Source organism: Coenobita brevimanus, chromosome 77 (genome assembly GCF_032717465.1).
Source record: "Coenobita brevimanus isolate Jiangsu-jjx chromosome 77, ASM3271746v2, whole genome shotgun sequence".
In the NCBI taxonomy this organism is placed as follows: Eukaryota; Metazoa; Arthropoda; class Malacostraca; order Decapoda; family Coenobitidae; genus Coenobita; species Coenobita brevimanus.
The window spans coordinates 11,057,322-11,079,327 of record NC_137030.1 but is presented as its reverse complement, the minus strand read 5'-3'; the positions used below and the strand labels follow the sequence as shown (position 1 = coordinate 11,079,327).

The window sequence follows — 22,006 nt, the reverse complement described above, 5'->3', positions numbered from 1 at the left end:
TCCAACACTTGTCTTCTCATTCGCTCATCCACACACACGTAGTCTATCATTGCCTTTCGTTCAACAAGTTCACCATCCTTCCTCCTCATTACTCTCAATGTATACCTGTGGATCATCTTATGCCGAAAGTAGGTGTTAGCTATTGCCAACCTCATACCAGCACAGATGTCCACCAAAGCACTACCATTCCCATCTACTTCAGCTGGCACACCCCACTGACCAACCACTCCATCCACTTGTACATTCCCAACTTTGCCATTCATGTCTCCAATCAAAAGCACTCTCTTCCTCCTCTCAAATATGTCCATACATGCTTCTACACTCGCCCAAAACTCATCTTTCACTCTTGCCACTTGGTTCTCTGTTGGCGCATATGCACATACTGTAATATCTTGATGATCTCTGCTTGACATCCACGACCACAGGGAAAACAATTAAACAACACATCCAATGCAAAACAACAGTAGCACTTTATTCCTGCTCTTGGTCGCTTGTCTGCCGATCTCGGCGTATACACAAACACAGGGGAAGAATTTCATACACTCCAATCATAACATTCTTTCCCTCCTTAATTTCAAACTAAATAATAACTTGTAAAATAATTAAATGGTGATGCTAAACATAAACTCAAAATAGCACACTCTCGCACCCATACCATACAAAACACACACACACACACACACACACATATATATATATATATATATATATATATATATATATATATATATATATATATATATATATATATATATATATATATATATATATATATATATATATATATATATATATATATATATATACACACATACATATACATATATACACACATATCTTCCTCATAAGCATCTTATATGGTATACCTAGCTTACAAATCAAGCCGGGTGGGCTTCTTTATAAGCCTTCCTGACCTGGTTGTGGTACCTGTATGAGCTGGGCTACCTAGAGGGGTACCTGAAGGAGACTGTGGGCAGTGTTTTTCCCCTATTACTGCTGGTTTGTCTGGCACTAGCCCTTGCTGATTTGTCTTGCTGCCCCATTTTTGCTCCCCAGTTGGGCTACTTCGGTCCTCAATGGATGCTGGAGCCTCTTTTAAACTTTTCTGAGGCAGCTGGGTAGCCTCCATGCTGACACCCATACTTCCCAGATCCCACTCATCCCCACTAAAATGTGGTATGCTAACTTCTCTGGGGGGCTCTGATCTTGTTAACTCCTCCTTTCTAGACCTCATCTGATCTATATGTCTTCTAACAACTCTGTGATCACCTAGTTCTACCTTATATGACAGAGGCCCAGTTACTTCCACTACAATTCCAGGTAACCAACGACCTCCTCGCCCACTATAATTCTCTACAAATACTTCATCATTTACAGCAAATTCCCTCACCGTTTTTCCCTTATCATGATACATCTTTTGATTGTCTTGTTTCCTTTTCACCCTTTCTTTTAAGTTTGGCCTTATCAAGTCCAAAGGACCCTGCAAGGTCCTGCCCATAAGCAACTCTGCAGGGGTAGCTCCAGTTATTGACTGAGGTGAACAACGGTATCTGAACAAAAACCTTGCCAACTTAGTCTTTATGTCGGCCTTCCTCATTTTCAGAAGACCGTTTTTAAATGTCTGAACAGCTCTTTCAGCCATGCCATTTGAACTGGGGTGAAAAGGAGCACAACTAGTGTGTACAATTCCATTCCTTTTCATAAACTCACCAAATTCACAACTGGTGAACTGGCTTCCATTATCAGTCACCAACATTGAAGGAAGCCCATGTGTAGTAAAAATGTCTCTCAACTCAGAAATGGTGGCTATTGCTGTGGCATTGTGCATTATTCTTACTTCCAACCATTTGGAATAGGCATCAATGAGGACCAAAAACATACGTCCCATGAATGGGCCTGCAAAGTCTACATGTACTCTTTCCCAGGATGTTTCTGGGTATGGCCACACATGAAGGGGTGCAACGCTGGGTTTGTTTCTATTTATCTGGCAAATTTCACATGTGCTTACTGTCATTTCTATATCTTTGTCTAGCTTTGGCCACCATACATAAGATCTAGCAATACCCTTCATTGCAGACATACCTGGGTGTGCCTCATGTAGTTCTTTTAGTACCTGTTGCTGACCTGCAGGAGGAACCACCACCCTGTTTCCCCACATGATGCATCCTTCATCAGTGCTAAGTTCATACCTACGTACAAAAAAAGGTTTAAACTCTGGAGCGTATACATCATCTGGCCAACCCATCTTAATGAAATGTAACACCTTAGCATACACTGGGTCATAGGCAGTCCATCTCCTTATGTGCTTAGCAGATACAGGTGAGTCCTGAATATGCTCCAACAACAACACAGTATCAGTGGGGATAGGCTCTGATGCTATCCTTTCCTTTAGTGGCAGCCTACTCAAAAGATCTGCATTGGCATTGTCACGTCCACTCCTAAACTGTATCTGATAATCATAGCCAGCGAGAATAATGGCCCAACGCTGAATTCTTGCACTGGCCCTGCTGGGCAGTTCTTTCTTTTCATGCAACAAGGACACTATGGGCTTGTGATCTGTAACTAGCATAAATTTTCTACCAAAAACATAATTATGGAAATGCTGCACACCATAGACAATAGCCAGACTCTCCCTGTCTATCTGAGCATAATTTCTTTCTGCATCATTCAGTGTGCGAGAAGCAAATGCTATTGGTTGCTCTGAGCCATCCTCATTCTTATGAGCTAACACTGCACCCACACCATAAGGAGATGCATCACATGATAACACCAGTGGTTTTCCTGGGTCATAATGCACCAAAACTTCACTAGAAAGTAGCATCTTTTTAGCTTTTCTGAATGCTGCTTCTTGTGGCTGCATCCACTGCCAACGTACCTCCTTTTTCAACAGGTAATACAAGGGTGCTAATACTGAGGAAAGGTTTCTGAGGAACTTGCCATAAAAATTTATTCCTCCTAAAAATGATCTGTGTCTGAACATCTGTTGGCCTGGGTGCATCCACAATAGCCTTTACCTTGTCCTCCAATACATGAATACCTTGTGCATCAATTTTATGCCCTAAATAACTTACACTGGTTTTAAAAAACTCACACTTGTCAAAACTCAGTTTCAGTCCCTTATCATTTAGTTTTTCTATGACCCGATTTAAATTTGCTTTGTGTTCTGTCTCAGTATTACCAGTAACTAAAATGTCATCTAAATACACCACAGTATGAGGAACATCTCTCAGCAAGTTATACATTTCCCTTTGAAAGATTCCTGGGGCACTTTTGATGCCATAAGGTAGCCTGTTGTACCGAAATAATCCTCTGTGAGTGTTTATGACACAATACCTTTTGGAGTCCTCATCCAACTGCATTTGCTGATAGGCAGCACTCAAATCCAATTTTGAAAATGACTTTCCACCTGTTAAACTTGTCAACAAGTCACTTATTTTTGGGACAGGAAAGCTATCCGTTTCACAAACAGGATTGACTGTCACCTTAAAATCTCCACAAATCCTGACCTGGGAGGAGGGTTTGGACACAACCACTACAGGAGTTGCCCATTCTGAATTCTCAACAGGTGTTAGCGTCCCATTAGCCACCAACCTATCCAGTTCCATGTTAGTGGCCTCTCTCAGTGCAAAAGGCAGTGGCCGTGCCTTACAAAACTTAGGCTTGGCATTAGGATCAACATAAATCTTAGCTTTCCCTCCTGTGTAGTTACCTAAACCTTCCTCAAACACTGATTTGTACTTTTCTTTCAGAGTTTCTACAAACTTCTCATCAGAAAATAGTTTGCCTTCTACTGTAAACACAGAATTCTTCCAATCAATCCTGAGCAATTCCAACCAATTTCTACCTAATAAATTTTGTCCAAGGCCTTTTACTACCACTAAAGGTAACTCATGTATCTGGTCATGGTGTTTGACAGTCACCATCAACACACCCTTTACTTCAAGTCTTTCACCAGTATATGCCCTCAAAATTACATCATCTTCAGTCAGTCGCTGGTGTAATTCAGGCACTTTTTCACAAATTTTCTGATATTCTTGTTCATTTATAATAGTAAAACTAGCACCTGTGTCTATTTCAAATTCTACCTGTTGTCCTTCCATACTTATCTTACAGAGATATGGTTTTATGCTGTTCAACCGTATTTTACTTTTGTTTCCACCACAATAGTTCACAGACTTAAAGTCAAAACTGTAGTCATTGTCAGCTTCACCTGCCACCTGATAAGCCTCACTGTTACATTCTTCCCCACCTGAGTCTTCAGATCCTGGCAATTGGTGCATTCCACCGGATTTCTGGGTCCATCGTCCTCTTGAAGGTGCCATATTCTTGGGGTGACTGTGCTGCCTTGGCCTTGACGGGTAGCCCTGCTGCGCTGACCTGAACCGGCTGTTACTTCTGACAGATGGTGTCGCCCCATCCTTCTGGTGCATTGTCCCCTCTCTCCTCCGTGGTTTCCGGCATTTCTGGGATACATGGCCGAGTTGTTGGCAGTTAAAACACTTTTTATCTCTGGCCCAACATTTGTCAGGGTGGTGTGCCCCACCACATCTCCAACATGGTACATCCTCTTTCACCCTATGCTGCTGCTGATATGTTGGTCCTTTCATGTCAGATATATCTTTCTGCGTTGATTCTATGACTACTGCCAGATCAAAAACCTTTTTGCAAGACAAAACCTCACCAGCTGGAGGCTCTAAAGCCAATAATTTTGTTTGTATATTTTCATCATTAATACCAACAATCAACTGGTCACGTAACATTTGATCTTGTGGATGCGTTGTCAAGGAATCAAAATTGCAGTGTTCTGTATGTTCCTTCAAAGCAGCCATATACTGGGGTACAGTCTCCCCAGACTGCCTAATCCTCTTGTGAAACTTCAGCCTTGCCACAGTTTCCGAGAGTTTGGGTTCATGGTGGTTAGTTAACAATTTACAGAGTTCATCAAATTTTAATTCACCAGGCTGCTTGGGTTTACACAAACTCCTCAAAAGTCTGTATGTTTTGGCTCCCACCACAGCTATCAATACTGACTTCTTTTTGGCGTCGTCCTCTATCTCATTTGCCAAAAAGTAGTGTTCTAGCCTTTCTTTGTATTCAGTCCAAGACTCCAACTCGGAATCAAATGCATTTACTTGGCCAATGAGGGCCATAGCTGATACCTTGGGAAATGGCAGGGGTCGGACGGTTCAACGGCTGATAGCGGCGTCTCCAGCAGTGATTTCACACGTCACCCATACAAACGTTCTGGCCGATCCCTCCTTTGTTTTATCCTCGTCGCCAGTTTGTAATATCTCGATGATCTCTGCTTGACATCCACGACCACAGGGAAAGCAATTAAACAACACATCCAATGCAAAACAACAGTAGCACTTTTATTCCTGCTCCTCAGCCCACACCTCTTGGTCGCTTGTCTGCCGATCTCGGCGTATACACAAACACAGAGGAAGAATTTCATACACTCCAATCATAACATATACAATCGCCCACGCTTGTATAGGCCTACTTACTTTCATCCTCACCCATACAATCCTTGCACCCACTGTTCCATACTCTTTTATATTCTCCTTCCACTTCTTGCATATCGTCAGACATACTCCCTCTCTTGCCCTCTTATTCTCATTGACTCCCGGACATAATACCTAAACCATATTCCCACTCTCTCACCCTTTCACCTTCTCATTTAGTTTCAGTCAATCCACATATATCCACTCTTGCATCCTCAAGCACCTGAACAATCTCTCTCTCCATTACTTTGGATATTCTTATGTGTGTTTTGATGTCTAAATATGGAAGATTGACCTGGAAACAATGCCAAAATTAGGAGCGGTACTGTACATACAGTCTTGTATAGGTTGGATGATTTTTGGTTTTCATTGGTTTTTGTGGTTTTCTTGGTGTTTAGCACTACTTTCGATATTCCTATGTGTGTTGTGATGTCTAAAAAACTGCAGAGTGACCTGGAAACAGTGCCAAAATTAGGAGGGGGACTGCACATGCAGTCTTGTATAGGTCGGATGTTTTTTGGTTTTCAGTGTTTTTTTTTTTTTTTTTTTTCTTGGTGGTTAGCATTACTTTGGATATTCCTATGTGTATTTTGATGTCTGAATATGCAGACTGACCTAGAAACAGTGCCAAAATTAGGAGGGTTACTGTACATACAGTGGTGTACAGGTAGGGTGTTTTTTGATTTTCACTGTTTTTTTGCATGGCTCTCTTGGTTTTGAAAATTATTTTGGGTAATCCTATGTATGTTCTGATGTCAAAATATGGCAGAATGACCGGAAAACTGCCAAAATAAGCAGGGGTACTGTACAGACAGTAGTGTTTAGGTAGGGTGTCATTTGGTTTTCAAAGATTTCTCTGCTTGGTTGTCTCGGTGTTTACCATTATTTTGGATATTCCTATGTGTATTTTGTCTGTAGATGCCTGAATGACCGGGAAACACTGCCAAATTAAGCATAGGTACTGGACAAGTGGGTTAGGTATAAGTTGGAGGTGAGTATAGGTAGGGTCAGGGTATGGTAGGGGATTAGTGTTTATTATCTGGATGTTACCACTACCCGGACATACCTTTGGCTCTATTATGTCCGGCTAAGTGAGGGATTACTGTAATCAATTGAAGCCAGAATAATTTGTTATTAACTCATGTAATTGTTAATGCAATTGCCTTACATCATAGTTTATGGAATATAGTTATCAATGATACAAAAAGGACAAATATTATCCATCACTTTATGATAAAATAGTCTTCCCTTAATCAGGACGACTATAACTTTTGTTCCAGCTATTTCCAAATGATATTGTTCACCTGGGAGTGACGCAAAAGAGCCTGCAAACAAAGAAAGAGTTTTTATCACAGACCACAATTTCTCCTACCTTTGTGGAATGTGTATGTCAGAGACTGTATGCTTCTTACTTCCTGACTAAAATTTTTGCCCACTCATTTGTGTTTATGCTCATTATCCATGCCTACATGCATGCAAACAGTAACTCAAAACCACACACACACACACACACACACACACACACACACATATATATACATATATATATATATATATATATATATATATATATATATATATATATATATATATATATATATATATGCAAAAAAACACAGGAAAAATGAAAGGAGTGACATGAGTACTTTCGTATATCTTCAAACAGTGTCTCAAGATATAATATACGAAAGTACTCACTGTCGCTCCTTTCATTTTTCCTGTGTTTTTTTGCATATATGTCATATATATATATATATATATATATATATACTGTACTGTTTATCATCATCTTCATCAGCCGTTAAATGTCCACTGCAGGACCGGCCAATCCCTACCGAAGCAGGGACAATACAGCTAATGTATCTCTACCCAGTGGCTTAGGTTGTTTTGTAGAGACTGTATTTAGGGTGAGAAGTACTTGTGAGTTTAACCCGCCCCATCCCGTCGACGTATGGGTACGTTGCACCGATTTGCATTTGCCAGTCCTGGCGACGTACCAGTACGTCGTGCAATTGCAAGGTCCCTAATTTGCACAATTTTCAATTTTCGCACGTGATTTTTCGTATGTATACACGGGACACATTCCTCTATTCCTGTTCAAGATACCAAGCAGGGACAATGCCTTACACTGCATAACCTCCCCCCTCCCCCGCTCACGACATTGTCTTGGCAAAGGACCTGTTACCAGTGACCTGGCTAGTAAAGTTATTCAGGGCCAGAGTGATTCCCCAATCGATGACAATGTGGAGGACAATGTTTACATAGCATTAGAAGAAGAAACAGCCAGAAATAATGATCAGGTAGTGTGGCAAAAATAGGTCAGGTATGGTGATTAGTTAGTGAGTGAAACAATGCTTATAATGCCTTTATTACTGCTTGAAAACCAATATACTGTCATACTACATATACATTCGTACCAAGTAAATAAATAAATACCATTTATGAATGGATAAAATAGTTACCCTCCCATAGAACTCGTTTTCTTTGGTGCCAGCATGTTAGAAAACCCACTCAGGTAAGGAGGAACTCCTACCTGGATTGGACACTTTAAACCTCAGGTGAGCGATTTCTCTATGAATTTTCGATGTTTCTCACCAAAAGCGAAGGTTTTAGCCAAAAAAAAAAAAAATCGAAAATACCTCGGGACTGGGGGATGTCGGAGGTGCGGAAAACCTCGGGATGTGACGAGTTAATTGTAATGTTGGAGTGGCTTTGAATGTGTGTGTAGTCTGTAAACGAAGTGTAATCTGCCCACCTTAAGCTGACTGGGTGCAAGCATACTAGTATGTGACACTGGTTCAATCAGAGCACCCCTTATGTCCGCCAAAGCGGTATTTGGTTCGGCGAATGCTTCCCAAAGTTTTTACGACTCTGGCAGGAGGCAAAATCGTGAACTTATGCATGCAAGACGCACACTTTGCCACTGTACCACAGAGACACCATATATATGTACACACATACACACACACACACACACACAGACACACATATATATATATATATATATATATATATATATATATATATGTATATATATATATATATATATATATATGTGTGTGTGTATATATATATATATATATATATATATATATATATATATATATAAAGAGAGAGAGAGAGAGAGAGAGGCAAATCCTATTTTAGCGATGCAGTTGGTTAAGTGAAAACCCATCTTTAGGAGAGGTATTTTATATTGGGACTGATTAACCATTGTTCACTAGTGTTGGGATTAGTACCTTAACCACAGACATGTCCGGGATTCCGGACATACCTTTGGGATTTAAAAAATATACATATAAATGGAACAAATTTTATTCCAATATTTTTAACATGAAATACATGCATTTCTAAAGTAAATTATCTATTACTTATATTTCGAAATGAAACCTGCATAGAAGGAAAAAAAATGATAAAAGTTGTCAAAATGGGAGAAAAAAATAAAAGTTCGTCTTCTAAGGATCGGAGCCACCCTCAGTGTTGAGGTATGCCACTGAAATTGGCACACATGGAGTCCACATGTCCCCCGGGATGCTCCGGTTTCCGCAACTCTTATGCTGCACGGGTTGTTGTGGGCCATGCTGCAAAATGAAGGATATGTTTCAGCAAGGAGAAAAAAAAAAAAAAAGTGTTGCATCCACTCCCAGTCCCGTTGCTGCTACCTGTGGGGCCTGTAATGCAGAGAAATATGCTACTTGGAGTGAATGCAACCATCTAGGGCATCTGAGCAGCAGCATTGTATATTCACTCCAAGCAGCATATATCTGTACATTATCCCCTTATGTGCGGGCGACTTAATAATTATATGACTGTAAAGGGCGGCATATTTTTGGACAAATAAAGTATCGGACATTATGTAACCGCCCACAGACATTACGTAATGTCGTCCGCCTCCTCACGCACGGACATTGTGTAACGTTGCCCGCCTGTTAGGGGTTACAACCCCCACAGGTTGCAGCAAGGGGACAGGGAGTGAGTGCAACACTATTTTTTTCCCCTTTGCTGAAACATAACTTTCAATTTACGGCATGACCCACAGCAACTCATGCGGCGTTAGGGCTGGGGGAACTGGAGCATCCCAGGGAACATGTGGACTCCATGTGTGCCAAGTGTCAGCGGCATACCTCAACACTGAGGCTGGCTGTGATCCTTAGAAGATTGACTTTTATTTTCTTCCCATTTCTTACAATTTTTTTTCATTTTTTTTTCTTCAATGTTAGTTTCATTTCGAAATGTAAGGCATCATATGTCCTATTTCAACAGGATTGTCAGGAAACACGGACTACATTACATGTCCTATTTCACAAGGTATGTCCAGGATTCCGGACATTGGGGCCCTATCTCCATAGTAGAGACAGGAGCCACACGAATGCACCTCACACGGCAACAGCACATCTCAAACTGAGATGTCATGGGCAGCCAGCCTCATAGGCCTAACACCGTCATGTCCACAACGCGAACTAGGCCTCTTGCTGGAATCCCAGAAAAGCCTGGTGATTAAGGGTTACAAGTGAAGTATAGGAATACGTTTTTGAGCCATGGGTTTTCCCTCCAGCCAAGTCGAAAACCCACACAAAAGAGCCCCCCCTCAAAAGTTTAAAGGCAATCTAAATGGCCTGACAGCTGTAAAAGAAGCTAACCTAAGCCTCACATATGTAAATAACTCACTAGCCACAACATGTGCAGTGCCCTTACCAGACATGATCACACTAATTTAGGCCAAAATTCACACAAAATCACACTCCACACACAATTAGTATCACATCCCTACTCACGGCACTGCTGGGACAGTTACCATGCACTATGATAGCAGCTTGAGTAATGTTGATGATGCAACACAATGCAGGGTAGGCGAGAGTAAGAGAGTTTCTCATTCAGAGGCAGCCGGTGTGAGAAGAAATATATGGGTGCGCATGGGGTGAGTGATGGGTGCGTGGGCTGCATGAGCGTTTCTGCACATCCTAGCAGGTGGGCTTGCTCAGCCGGATGTGGATAAGTGCATGATTCAAACTTTTGGCCCATTATTCCCGGACAAAACATTGGAGGACCCATTGTTAAACTAGGGCTCAGCCATCATTAGGTAGAATGGGGTGGTATTTCTACCCCCATCACTAATCTGGGGTATCGCATAGAGTGGTATTGTATATCAGGGTTTACCAGTATATATATATATATATATATATATATATATATATATATATATATATATATATATACACCTCGGAAAACAATTAACTAATAATACGAACAAGAAGCAGGGTTGCCAATTTAGCGATTTTGTGGCTAAATTTGGCGACTTTTCATGTGGATTAGCTACTTTTTTTTTTTATATAGCATTTAGCTATTCAGCAACATTTTAGCGACTTTTATAGCAATTTGGCGACATATATATATATATATATATATATATATATATATATATATATATATATAGATAGATAGATAGAGATAGATAGAGATAGAGATAGATAGATAGATTTAGTCAGAGCAGTAATTGAATCAGTTGTAATTGAGCAGTAATTGAGAAGAAGAGCCAGACTTGCACGCGTTAGCTGTGCTTTAATCATATCACTTAATAGTAATACTGGCACCAGTGTGAAACACTGTTTATCAGCATTTCTTCGTCTGTGTAGTATTTCTTGAAGGTGTTAAGGGGTTATTAGTTAGGCTATTAATGGTCAACACTCAACATAATAAAATCGTTAGAGCGGTACCTGCCTAGAAGGTAGTGTGAAGGATAGTAGGCAAACAAATAAAAGCAAATATATTCTTTTATCGTATTAGGAGTTAGTTTGTAGTTTGCTAAGGAAAATGTGGATTAGCAGATGATAACTGTGAAGTCTGTTGTTAGCATGCTTTCTTTTCCTCCTTTATCAATTTATTTAGCGACTTTTAGCTACTTTTGTAGGTGAAGAATTAGTTGGCAGGAGTTGGCAACCTTGACAAGAAGCCTTGGACCAGGACGGACCAAAATATGACGACCAAGGACTGAATAAAGGACATGATAACGGATGGTGACGAGGAATGTAAGGGATGCAAATGATGAGGTGAGAGAGAGATTGTCTAGGTGCTTGAGGGTGTGACGGTGGATATTGTTACGGAACAGAGAAAGATAATGTACACTTTAAGTGAGAATACTAAAAATCACTACTGTTCCGTAAAGTTCCAGGTTCAAAACAAAAGAGTTAGGTAAAATTACAAGTTAAAGTTTAATGCTCAAACTAACAACTAAACATTCAGGACTCATAAGGATAATGTAATGGCAAAAAACAGGTTAAATATATGGTTAACTGCAATAGCCTCTATTAACACGAAATTAGCAAGAGTAAATTTATCTAAGTCAGCCCTGATAAAATGAAATACCAGATAATACTCAGTGAATGCAAGATATATTATAATACATACAAAATATTATTTATAAGGGCTGCCACCCAAAACACACGAATCACAAAAACCTTACTAGGCCTAAGAATTAACACCTTACGCTACACAGTACAAGAAAAAATGCAATAACAGTTATACTCAAATTACACAGCTGCTAGATGGTTGGAGACTTCCTGAGCACTCACAATAATAACAACTGTACAGGGGAGGACAGAGATGTGAACAAAATGAGGAGTAGATCTAAGTGGCCGTTAATGTAGAGACTGAGCTCATTATATAGGGGCCGGCAGAGCTTGATACAACTTGTAAGAAGGACGCGCAAATGAAGCCAGAGGGGACAAAGAGTTGACACTCCTGCTCTGAACAACAGAAAGAACGACTTACTCTACTATAAGGGAGGAGGGGGGGAGTGAGGTAGAACACGCTCGTGATCAAACATGCAGCATACTGTACGTTAGAATTACACAAAGGATGATGAAATCATAGACTATGTAACACCTCCCCACAAAGAAAAAGAAATTTACAAAGGACATTTCTTATTATTCTAAAACAATCTTTCTAAAGTCTAGATAAGCAATCTGCAATAACATTTTCTTTCCCCTTGACATGTTGTATGTCTAATGAATCCTCCTGAAGAAGTAGACTCCATCTTGTCAATCTCTGATTTTTATCTTTAAACTTACTAAGGAATTTCAGTGGGTTATGATCGGTATAAATGACTATGGGGTCAAAACCAGAACACAAATAAAATGAAAAATGCTGTAAACCCAAAATCAAGGCCAAAAGCTCTTTCTCAATAGTTGAGTAGTTCTTTTGAGGTGGAGTGAACTTCTTACTGTAATAAGATACAGGATGTTCAATACCCTGATCATCCTCTTGCAGCAAAACAGCCCAAGCTCCTGTATCACTTGCATCAACAGCCATCTTAAAAGGCTTAGCAAAATTTGGAGTAGCGAGCACTGGCTGACTTAATAGGATAGCTTTAAGTTTGCTGAAAGAGGATTCACAGTTATCGGTCCAGACAAATTTAACTCCCTTTTTCAGTAGGTCTGTAAGTGGTGATACAAGAATTGAAAAGTTAAGAACAAATCTCCTGTAATAACCTACCATTCCCAAAAATCTTTGTAGCTCTTTCCTACTTTTAGGTCTGGGAAGATCACTTATAACCTGAACCTAAGCTTCTGGTGGTGCAACATGTCCATCACCAATTACGTACCCAAGGTACTGAACTTTAGCTTGATCAAACTCACACTTTGATAGATTAGCTACAAGATTAGCCTGAACCAAACGCTCAAGAAATTTACTGACATGGCATAGGTGATCTTTCCAGTTGTCACTGAAGATTAATACATTATCAATATAAACAACACACCCTGCCAAACCCTCTGTTACAACATTCATGAGCTTCTGAAAAGTGGCTGGTGCATTCTTCATACCATATGGCATTACAGAACATGCAAAAGTCTTTCCTAGTGTTACAAAACATGAGATCTCCCTAGCACGTTCAGTCATAGGTACTTGCCATTATCCCTTTAACAAATCAAACTTATTTATGTACCTAGCCTTTCCGATCTTGTCTATGCAATCTTCCACGCGAGGGAGAGGGTAAGTGTCTGTCTTGGTTATCTGATTAACACGTCTGTAGTCAATGCAAAGCCGCTGTGACCCACCTGGCTTAGGGACTAGAGTGAAAGGAGAACTCCACTCGCTCTGACAGGGCTCAATCATCTTGTGGTCCAACAGGTAGCCAAGCTCCTTCTGGATGAGAGGAACTTTCACTGGGTTCACACGGTAAGGAGGCAGTTTAATTGGCTTTGCATCTCCAACATCGACATCATGCATCAACACAGTGGTTCTTCCTGGAGTGGCACGGAACACTTGCAGGTACTCCTGCAGTAATGCCGAAAACTCCTGCCTTTTCTCGGGAGCTAGATGAGAAAGCTTAGTCTGGAGATCATTCATGATATCAGGATTCTTCCCCAAACTATCACTCAGGCTCATGCTGCATGGGAGAACTTCACTTGCAGACTCAGGTGGAACAGCTACAGTGCAGACTGGGTTATTTTCGTCCCGCCTGTGATATAACTTTAGCATGTTGATGTGACAAAGTTGCTTGTTCTTTCTACGACCTGGTGTGGCGATGACATAGTTGACATCACTGAGTTTCTTCTCCACGAAATAAGGACCACTAAACTTGGCTTGAAGAGGTTGCCCATGCACTGGTAGCAGAATCAAAACCTGATCTCCTGGCTGAAAGTGGCGTAACCTGGACTTCTTATCATAACAAGTCTTCATCTTCTCCTGAGCAGATCCTAAATTCTCTCTCGCCAGCTGTAAAGCAGTGGACAGCCGTTCTTTGAACTTCATCACATAATCCAGCAGGTTGATGTCATCTTCCTCCGACAGCCAGCATTCCTTGAGTAACTTAAGGGGTCCTCTTACTTCATGGCCAAACAGTAGTTCAAAAGGTGAGAAGCCCAGTGATTCGTTTGGAGATTCTCTTGCGGCAAATACAACGAATGGAAGACCTTTATCCCAGTCTTTCTGATGTTCGAAACAGTATTTCTTGAGCATCGATTTGAGTGTTTGATGATATCTCTCCAACGCTCCTTGGGTCTGGGGATGGTAAGCTGAAGACGTGATCTGGGTGATGCCCAACTCTTTCAGAGACTGCTTGAAAACATTTGACATGAAATTACTTCCCCGGTCTTACTGTACCTTCTTGGGCAGACCAAACTTTGTGAAGAACCCTAGCATTTCCTTAACCACGTTCTTTGCTGAGATATTTCTAAGTGGAATGGCTTCAGGATAACGAGTAGCCATATCAATCAGGGTCAACACATAAGAAAATCCTGATGAAGTCTTAGGAAAAGGGCCCACAATATCCACCAACACACGGGTGAATGGCGCCTCAAAAGGAGGAATGGGAACTAGAGGTGCAACCTTTTCGGTCTGATTACACTTCCCCACAACTTGACAGGTGTGACAAGACTTACAATACCAGGAAACATCCCTGAAGATACCTGGCCAGTAGAAGTGTTTCAAAATGCGTGCCACAGTCTTCCTCACTCCAAGGTGTCCTGCCAAACTGGAATCATGAGCCACTCTAATGATATCCTGCCTACAAACACGAGGGATGACAACTTGATGTACAACCTCCCATTCACAGTCGGCTGATGCTGTTGGGGGTCTCCACTTCCTCATAAGTACTCCTGACTTTATATAATAACAAGTAGTAGCACCAGCTGACTCTTCCTCACTGCAAGCAGAGTTAGCTAGACCTTTCAACTCAGGGTCAACAACCTGCAACTCAACCAACTCTTGACGAGACAAATTATCAACACTAAGGGGTACTGCCTCATCTGGTGAGTGGTCCAAATTAGCAAGAAAAGTGTCAGCTAGGATAACATCATCATCATCATTATCCTCTAAGTCACCAGTAACTTTAGACTTAGCCCCAGTGACAGCACATGCAGGGAACACATCAGGGACATCACAATCTTGGGCCGCAGCCACTGGCTCACTAGACAACTGAGGAGCTGGACACACTTGACTTCCACCAATATCATTTCCAAGTAAGAAAGTTACACCTGACATTGGGAGTGTCTCAACCAACCCAACCATAACGGAACCATTAACAAAACCAGACTCTAAATTCACTCTGCACAGAGGGACAGAGAAATAATTATTCCCTACACCTTGTAAGATTACAGTTTCATCAGAGGAATTAACATTAGAGCCTAGAACACTGGTCAGCATAAGGGATTGGCAAGCACCTGTATCACGATATATTTTAACTGATTTCCTGTCATTACTGTCCAGAGGACTGACAAAACCATCGGACAGGAAATTAGCACATGAACTCTTGAGAGTGTCACCCATGTTACTGCTCAAAAGAGGAGCTTCATCATGAGAATTTCATTTACCCCTCAAAGCAGGTTCAGTTAACTCAGTTAAAGAATTCTGGGAACTCTCAAGGGTGGACACTAGACCAATTGACTGAATATTTAAAGACTCCTTTTTGTTCACATCACGCTGTCTCCTGAAACATTTCTCCGTAGTATGACCAAGCTTACTACAATAAGTACATTTACTTTTCTGAAATCTAGAGGTGAAGCTGGTATTTACTTCCTGAGAAACATCATCTTTATTCTCTTTCCTGTTACCTGTACTCTGAGTAGAGGCAACGTACTTACTCTCAGCTTTCCCTTTTTCTTTAGAATATCTCCTGTGAGTGAGAACATATTCATCAGCTGAAACTGCAGCATCAGACAAATTATCTATTTTTTTCTCAAGATATAGGCTTACATCTTTACTAATACACTTTTTGAAGTCCTCCAGCAAAATCATCTGCTTAAATTTGTGAAAATCAGAATCCACATTCTTAGAATTTAACCACTACTCTAACAGATCTTCTTTGATTTTTGCAAACTCAACATCGGATTGCTTATCTTGCTTATAAAAGAAAGTGCCCGACTTTAAGAGAGCAAATTTTAAGAAATTAAAGGCAATTGCAGGTGCAGCTGACTGGCATCCCATTGTTGAAACTTTAGATATCAATGAAGCATGGAGTTACTTTACAGAAACTCTCAACAGTGTGATCAAATTATGTATTCCTATGCGCAACAGAAGGCCCGCCAAAAATTCTAAAGCCAAATGGTGGAACTCCAACATTAAACATTGTCTAGAAGCAAAAAATCTTGCATATAAGAATTATAATAACACAAAGAGTCAAAGTGATAAAAATGAATATGATTCCCTTCGACGAAAAGCCAAAAAATTAATTAACTGCAATAAGAAAAATCTTGAGACACATATTGCAAGTATCAGTAAATCAAATCCCAAAGAATTTTTCAGTTACATAAGAAGCAAAAAGATAATAACTCCATGAATCGGTCCCTTAGTCACAGATAACGGAGAGCACACTGATGATGAAACTATGATGGGGAAAATTCTTAATACTTTCTTCGCATCAGTATTTACAACAGAAAATATACATACAACTCCTACTATTTCCCCCATTCCTATAGAAGAGGGCAACATAATCACTGACATTACAGTCAGCGATTGCGACGTACTGCTTGCAATAAACAGATTAAAAGAGAATAAAGCACCAGGACCGGACAAAATATCACCACGTGTATTGAAGGAACTACAGAATGAAATATCAAAGCCTTTAGCTGAACTTTTTTACTTAACGCTTAAGAGCAGTAAGGTGCCACATGAATGGAAGCTTGCTAATGTAACCCCAATATTCAAAAAGGGCAACAGAGCCCAACCAGAAAACTACCGCCCAATTAGTTTAACATCGGTGGTTTGCAAATTGCTTGAAACTATTATCAGAGACAAGTTTGTAAAACACTTAGAAACAAACAATCTCATAAAAGATTCGCAACATGGTTTTCGTAATAATCGCTCTTGCCTCTCGAATCTGCTGGACTTTTTCATTGATATACTGAACATGTATGACGAGACTAAATCTGTTGATGTGGTCTACCTCGATTTTCAAAAGGCTTTTGACAAAGTTCCACACAAAAGACTCCTTCAGAAGCTAAAGGCACACGGTTTCAGCGGCAGTGTTCTTGGGTGGGTAGAGGATTGGCTCACCGGACGAAAACAAAGAGTTGTAATAAATGGAAAAGAGTCAGACTGGGTAAACGTTACAAGTGGAGTGCCGCAGGGTTCAGTGTTAGGTCCTATTCTTTTCTTAATTAATATATGTGAATGATGTGGATTGTGTTGTAAGATTTCAAAATTTATTGATGATACTAAAATAGGTAACAGAGCAGATACAGCACTGCAAAGACAGGCAATTCAGAGAGATCTTGATCAACTATTTAACTGGGCCAAGTCTAGGATTTCAATATTAATAAGTGCAAAGTGTTAAACATTGGCAGTAAAAATGTAAGAGCAAGTTATAGCATGAATAATGTCCAGCTTGATAGGGTAAACCATGAAAAAAAACTTAGGAGTTATAATAACAAATGATTTGAAACCAAGCAAACAATGTACAAAAGCTGTGAAAAAAGCCAACAAATTGATTGGGTTCATAGGCAGAGCATTTGAATATAAATCCGATAATATCGTCCTCACTTTGTATAATTCCTTAGTATGCCCGCACTTGGAGTATTGTGTTCAGTTTTGGTCACCGTATTATAAAAAGGATATTGAAAAGCTTGAAAGCGTGCAGCGAAGGATGACAAAGATGATTCCTAGATTGAGAAATAAACCGTACGAGGAACGTTTAGAAGCCCTAATCTGTTTACCCTAACAAAACGGAGGATACGAGGAGATTTAATTCAAGTATTCAAGATATTCAAAGGACATAATAACATGGCTGTCGATAAATACTTCACAGTTGATCACTCGAACTACACTAGAGGCAATGGGGATAAAATAATTGGTAAACGACTCCAGTCGCATGAAGCTAAGCATTTCTTCTTCAATAGAGTTGTAAATATATGGAATAAACTGCCCTCCAACATAATAGATTGTAATACAGTACAAACCTTTAAAGGTCGCCTGGATAAGTATTTGGCATCCAACCCCCAGCTTAATATGTTTACTCCTGAATAAAGCACTTGTGTACTGTACGTATAATTTTCTGTTTTATTTTATTTTAGTTTTTTAGAGCCTGGATCAGTTTATTAAATGCAAATATAGTATATGCACAGACTAAGATATGCACAGATAGCCCTGAGTTAACGGTCACTACTCATACTTTCGACCTGTTATGGGCTGTGTATCACTGAGGGTCCCTGTTAGTTACATGGCCACCATCGGGATTTTTTTAATGTACCAGGGGTCACTGCTTCAGGAGGTGACTTGTTTGCTTGTCCTGCATGGGAAAGTTCCTAGTCTCAGTGGAATGAATGGAGCTGGGGCCTGATTGACTGCTGTCTACCTTAATAGTGCCAGGCAAGGCTGCCACACCACCCCTGAATATCCACACTGTGCACTGTGCAATTTCCACACTGTGTCTGCAGACGCCTTGTCAACTCAACATACCCATACAGCAACATGCATTAGTTATTTATTTATTCGATTACTCATAGTACTTTACTATTTTCTCTTTCAGGTTATTCATACTGGTAGCTTATAGATAATGTATTATAGAATGTAGTTTTCCTTTTCAGTCTTTCCTATGAAATTTCCATGTCAGTTTTTCCATGCTGCATGGTGGTTTTTCTCACTTTTTCTTGCCAGTTTTGGCTGGAGGGTTTGAAGGTGGGGGGAGCCTTCTTGCTTTACTATCCTTATCCTTCAGCATGTAGAGTTAGATCTTGTAGTCATAGTCTACTCTATACCAAACAGCCTCGAAAGGACCATAAGGTCTGTTGCTGTTTGCTTCCCTTTGTACTCCTTTGTACTCCATCCTCTTCACATGGCCAAACCACCTCAGTGTGTTTCTCATAACGCTTTCTATCACATCCACATCCACACCACAATGCTCCTTCACATCCTCATTTGTCTGTCTCTCCATGTGACTCCACATGCTCCTCTCAAATGACTCATTTCCACTGCTCTCACTCTTGACTTCTGTCCCTCCAACAAGGTCCAAGCTTCACTTCCATACGTTAGAGTTGGTATCACAATATTGTCATGTAGTAGCTTTTCACTTCCTTGCTCACTTCCTTGTTTCCTATCACTGCTTTCAAGGAACCAACAAACTTTCCTCCTTGTTGTACCCTTTCAAGCAATTCACCCTCCAAACTTCCATCCTTACTCATCACAGTACCCAAGTACTGTACTTAAACATACTCACATTTTCCATTTCCTCTTCATCCAACCTCACTGTACATTCGCTGACATCACTTCTCTCGAAGACCATAACATTGCTTCTCCCTTCATCCACCTTTAGAGTCCGTTTCTTAAACACTCTCTCAAACTCATCAACTAAGCCTTGCAGCTCCCCTCCATCTTCACTTAACAACACAGTATCATCTGCAAACAACAGTACAGGAAGTTTCCAAACACTGCCCTCTCTCATTAGTGCCACTCCAACATCCACTGACCTACCTTGTATCTCTTTTATAACCCCATCCATATACAGATTGGCCAGCCATGGAGACATGACACATTCCTGTTTCAACCCAACCTTCAAATAGAAAAATTCACTCAGTTCACTATCCACATGCACTGCTGCCTTAGTCCCCTCATACATACTCTTCACTGCATTCAACAACTTCCCATCTACTCCATATATTCTCATTACTTTCCACAATCCTTGTCTATCCACCCTGTCATATGATTTCTCCAAATCCATGAAGGCCGCTTACACATTCTTTCCCTTCTCTAGAAACTTATCCACTAAAGATCAAAGACTGAATATCTGATCTTCACACCCTCTTCCCTTCCCAAAACCTCACTGTTCATCTCCAACTAATTCCTCTTTTATTTCCCTAATGCTGTCAATAAGTATCCTACCATATATTTTTCCTATTACACTAAGAAGGCAAATGCCCCTATGATTGCCACACACTTCTTTTTCCCCTTTCCCTCTGTACAAGGGAATAATTATACCTGACTTCCAATCCCCTGGGACTCTACCTTCCTCCCAGACCAATATGCACATCTTCCACATCCATTCTACTACTATATCTCCCCCTTGCTTCAACTCTTCACCACACACTCCGTCAATTCCTGGGGCTTTCCCCATTTTTGACTTTCTTCATTGCTTCTACAACTTCTATCCTACTGATTCCTTCCTGTCTTCTCAAATCCCTCCTCCCAGCCATTCCCCGGCCACTTATACTCGCATTATTTTCATTCTCTATGTTCAATGATTCCTTAATGTGTTCTCTCCATCTGCTCACTTTTTCTCCCTTCTCCACTAATAATCTACCGCTTTTATTTTTCACTCCCCAACTAACATCACTGCCACCCTGTCTAACTCTCTTTACCTCTTTCCAGAACATTTTCTTACATTCCTTCCACTTTACACTCAAATTCCTTCCAAATTCCTCATCCACCCTCCTCTTATGCTCTTTCACTAATCTTTTCACCTCACTTTTCTTCTCTACATATAGCTCTCTCTTCTGTCTCTCAACTATTTCCACATCCCTATTTCTCATCCACTCACTATATGCTTTCTTCTTTTATGCCACAGCCTCTCTCACCTCTTCGGTCCACCATGCTGTTCCTTGCACCCCTTTTCGTCTTGTATTCACCCCACACAGCACCTCACATGCTGCAGTTTTTTTCTGTAAATATCTTGCACACACTTTCCACATCCTCCATCTGCTCCAATCCATATTTAAGCAATCACTCCTCCACTTCTCTCATATATTCTGCATTTTTCTCATCCTCTTGTTACCTTTCCACTCTCCTTGTTCCTACTCCTTCCTCACGTCCTTCCCTTCTTCTATTTCTCCATTTTACTTGGACCTTAATTTTTGGTGGTCAGAAAGTCCACTCCTTCAACCTCTATATTCTCTTGCATCCATTACACACCTTCACATCCTTTCATCCACACACACACGTAATCAATCATTCAGTTCACCACCCACCCTTCTCACCAATCGTCATGTATACGTGTGGATCATCTTGTGCTTAAAGAGGGTATTGGCTATCACCAACCCCCTTCTGTCACAAATGTCCACTAAAGCACTGCCATTCTCGTCTATCTCGGCAGGCACACTCCACTCACCAACTACTCCATCCACCTTCACATTCCCAACTTTACCATTCATATCACCAATCAAAAACACTCTCTCATTCCTTTCAAACTTTTCCATGCACACTTCCATATTTGTCCAGAACTCTTGTCTCACTCTACTTGCACGATCTTGCATTGGTGCATACATGCACACAATCACCCACATTTGTATTCCAACTTTCAGTCTTACCCACACAATCCTTGAGCCAACTGATCCATACTCTCTTATATTCTCATTCAATCTTTTACTCAAAACAATACACACTCCTACTTTTGCCCTCTCATTCTCACCTATTCCTGCACATATACCCCATCCATACTCCCATTCTCTCACATTCTCACCTTTCCATTTAGTTTCAGTTAATCAATGTATATTGTTACATAGCCTATGATTTCATCATCCTTTGTGTAATTGTAACGTACAGTATGCTGCATGTTTGATCACGAGCGTGTTCTACCT

The 22,006-nt window shown here is 40.5% G+C and overlaps 1 protein-coding gene across 1 annotated transcript; it reads right to left on the bottom strand.

The window, feature by feature from the left end:
- Positions 1 to 871: 871 nt before the first annotated feature.
- LOC145408449 (uncharacterized) lies at positions 872 to 5,150 on the bottom strand. Its single transcript, XM_080279178.1, has 3 exons — positions 3,334 to 5,150; positions 2,083 to 2,924; positions 872 to 1,506 (listed from the first exon to the last, which is right to left on the bottom strand). Exons 1-3 carry the CDS (start codon positions 5,148 to 5,150, stop codon positions 872 to 874), a joined length of 3,294 nt encoding a protein of 1,097 aa, XP_080135304.1.
- Between the last annotated feature and the right edge of the window lie 16,856 nt (positions 5,151 to 22,006).

What these genes read in the sequence shown, in the direction of transcription:
- LOC145408449 (XM_080279178.1), bottom strand. Translation starts at nt 5,150, where the DNA reads ATGGCCCTCATTGGCCAAGTAAATGCATTTGATTCCGAGTTGGAGTCT. An exon ending in TTGGATGAGGACTCCAAAAG is followed by an intron (nt 2,925 to 3,333) that starts GTATTGTGTCAT and finishes CAAGTTCCTCAG; the next exon opens with AAACCTTTCCTCAGTATTAG. An exon ending in ACTACATGAGGCACACCCAG is followed by an intron (nt 1,507 to 2,082) that starts GTATGTCTGCAA and finishes CTACCCCTGCAG; the next exon opens with AGTTGCTTATGGGCAGGACC.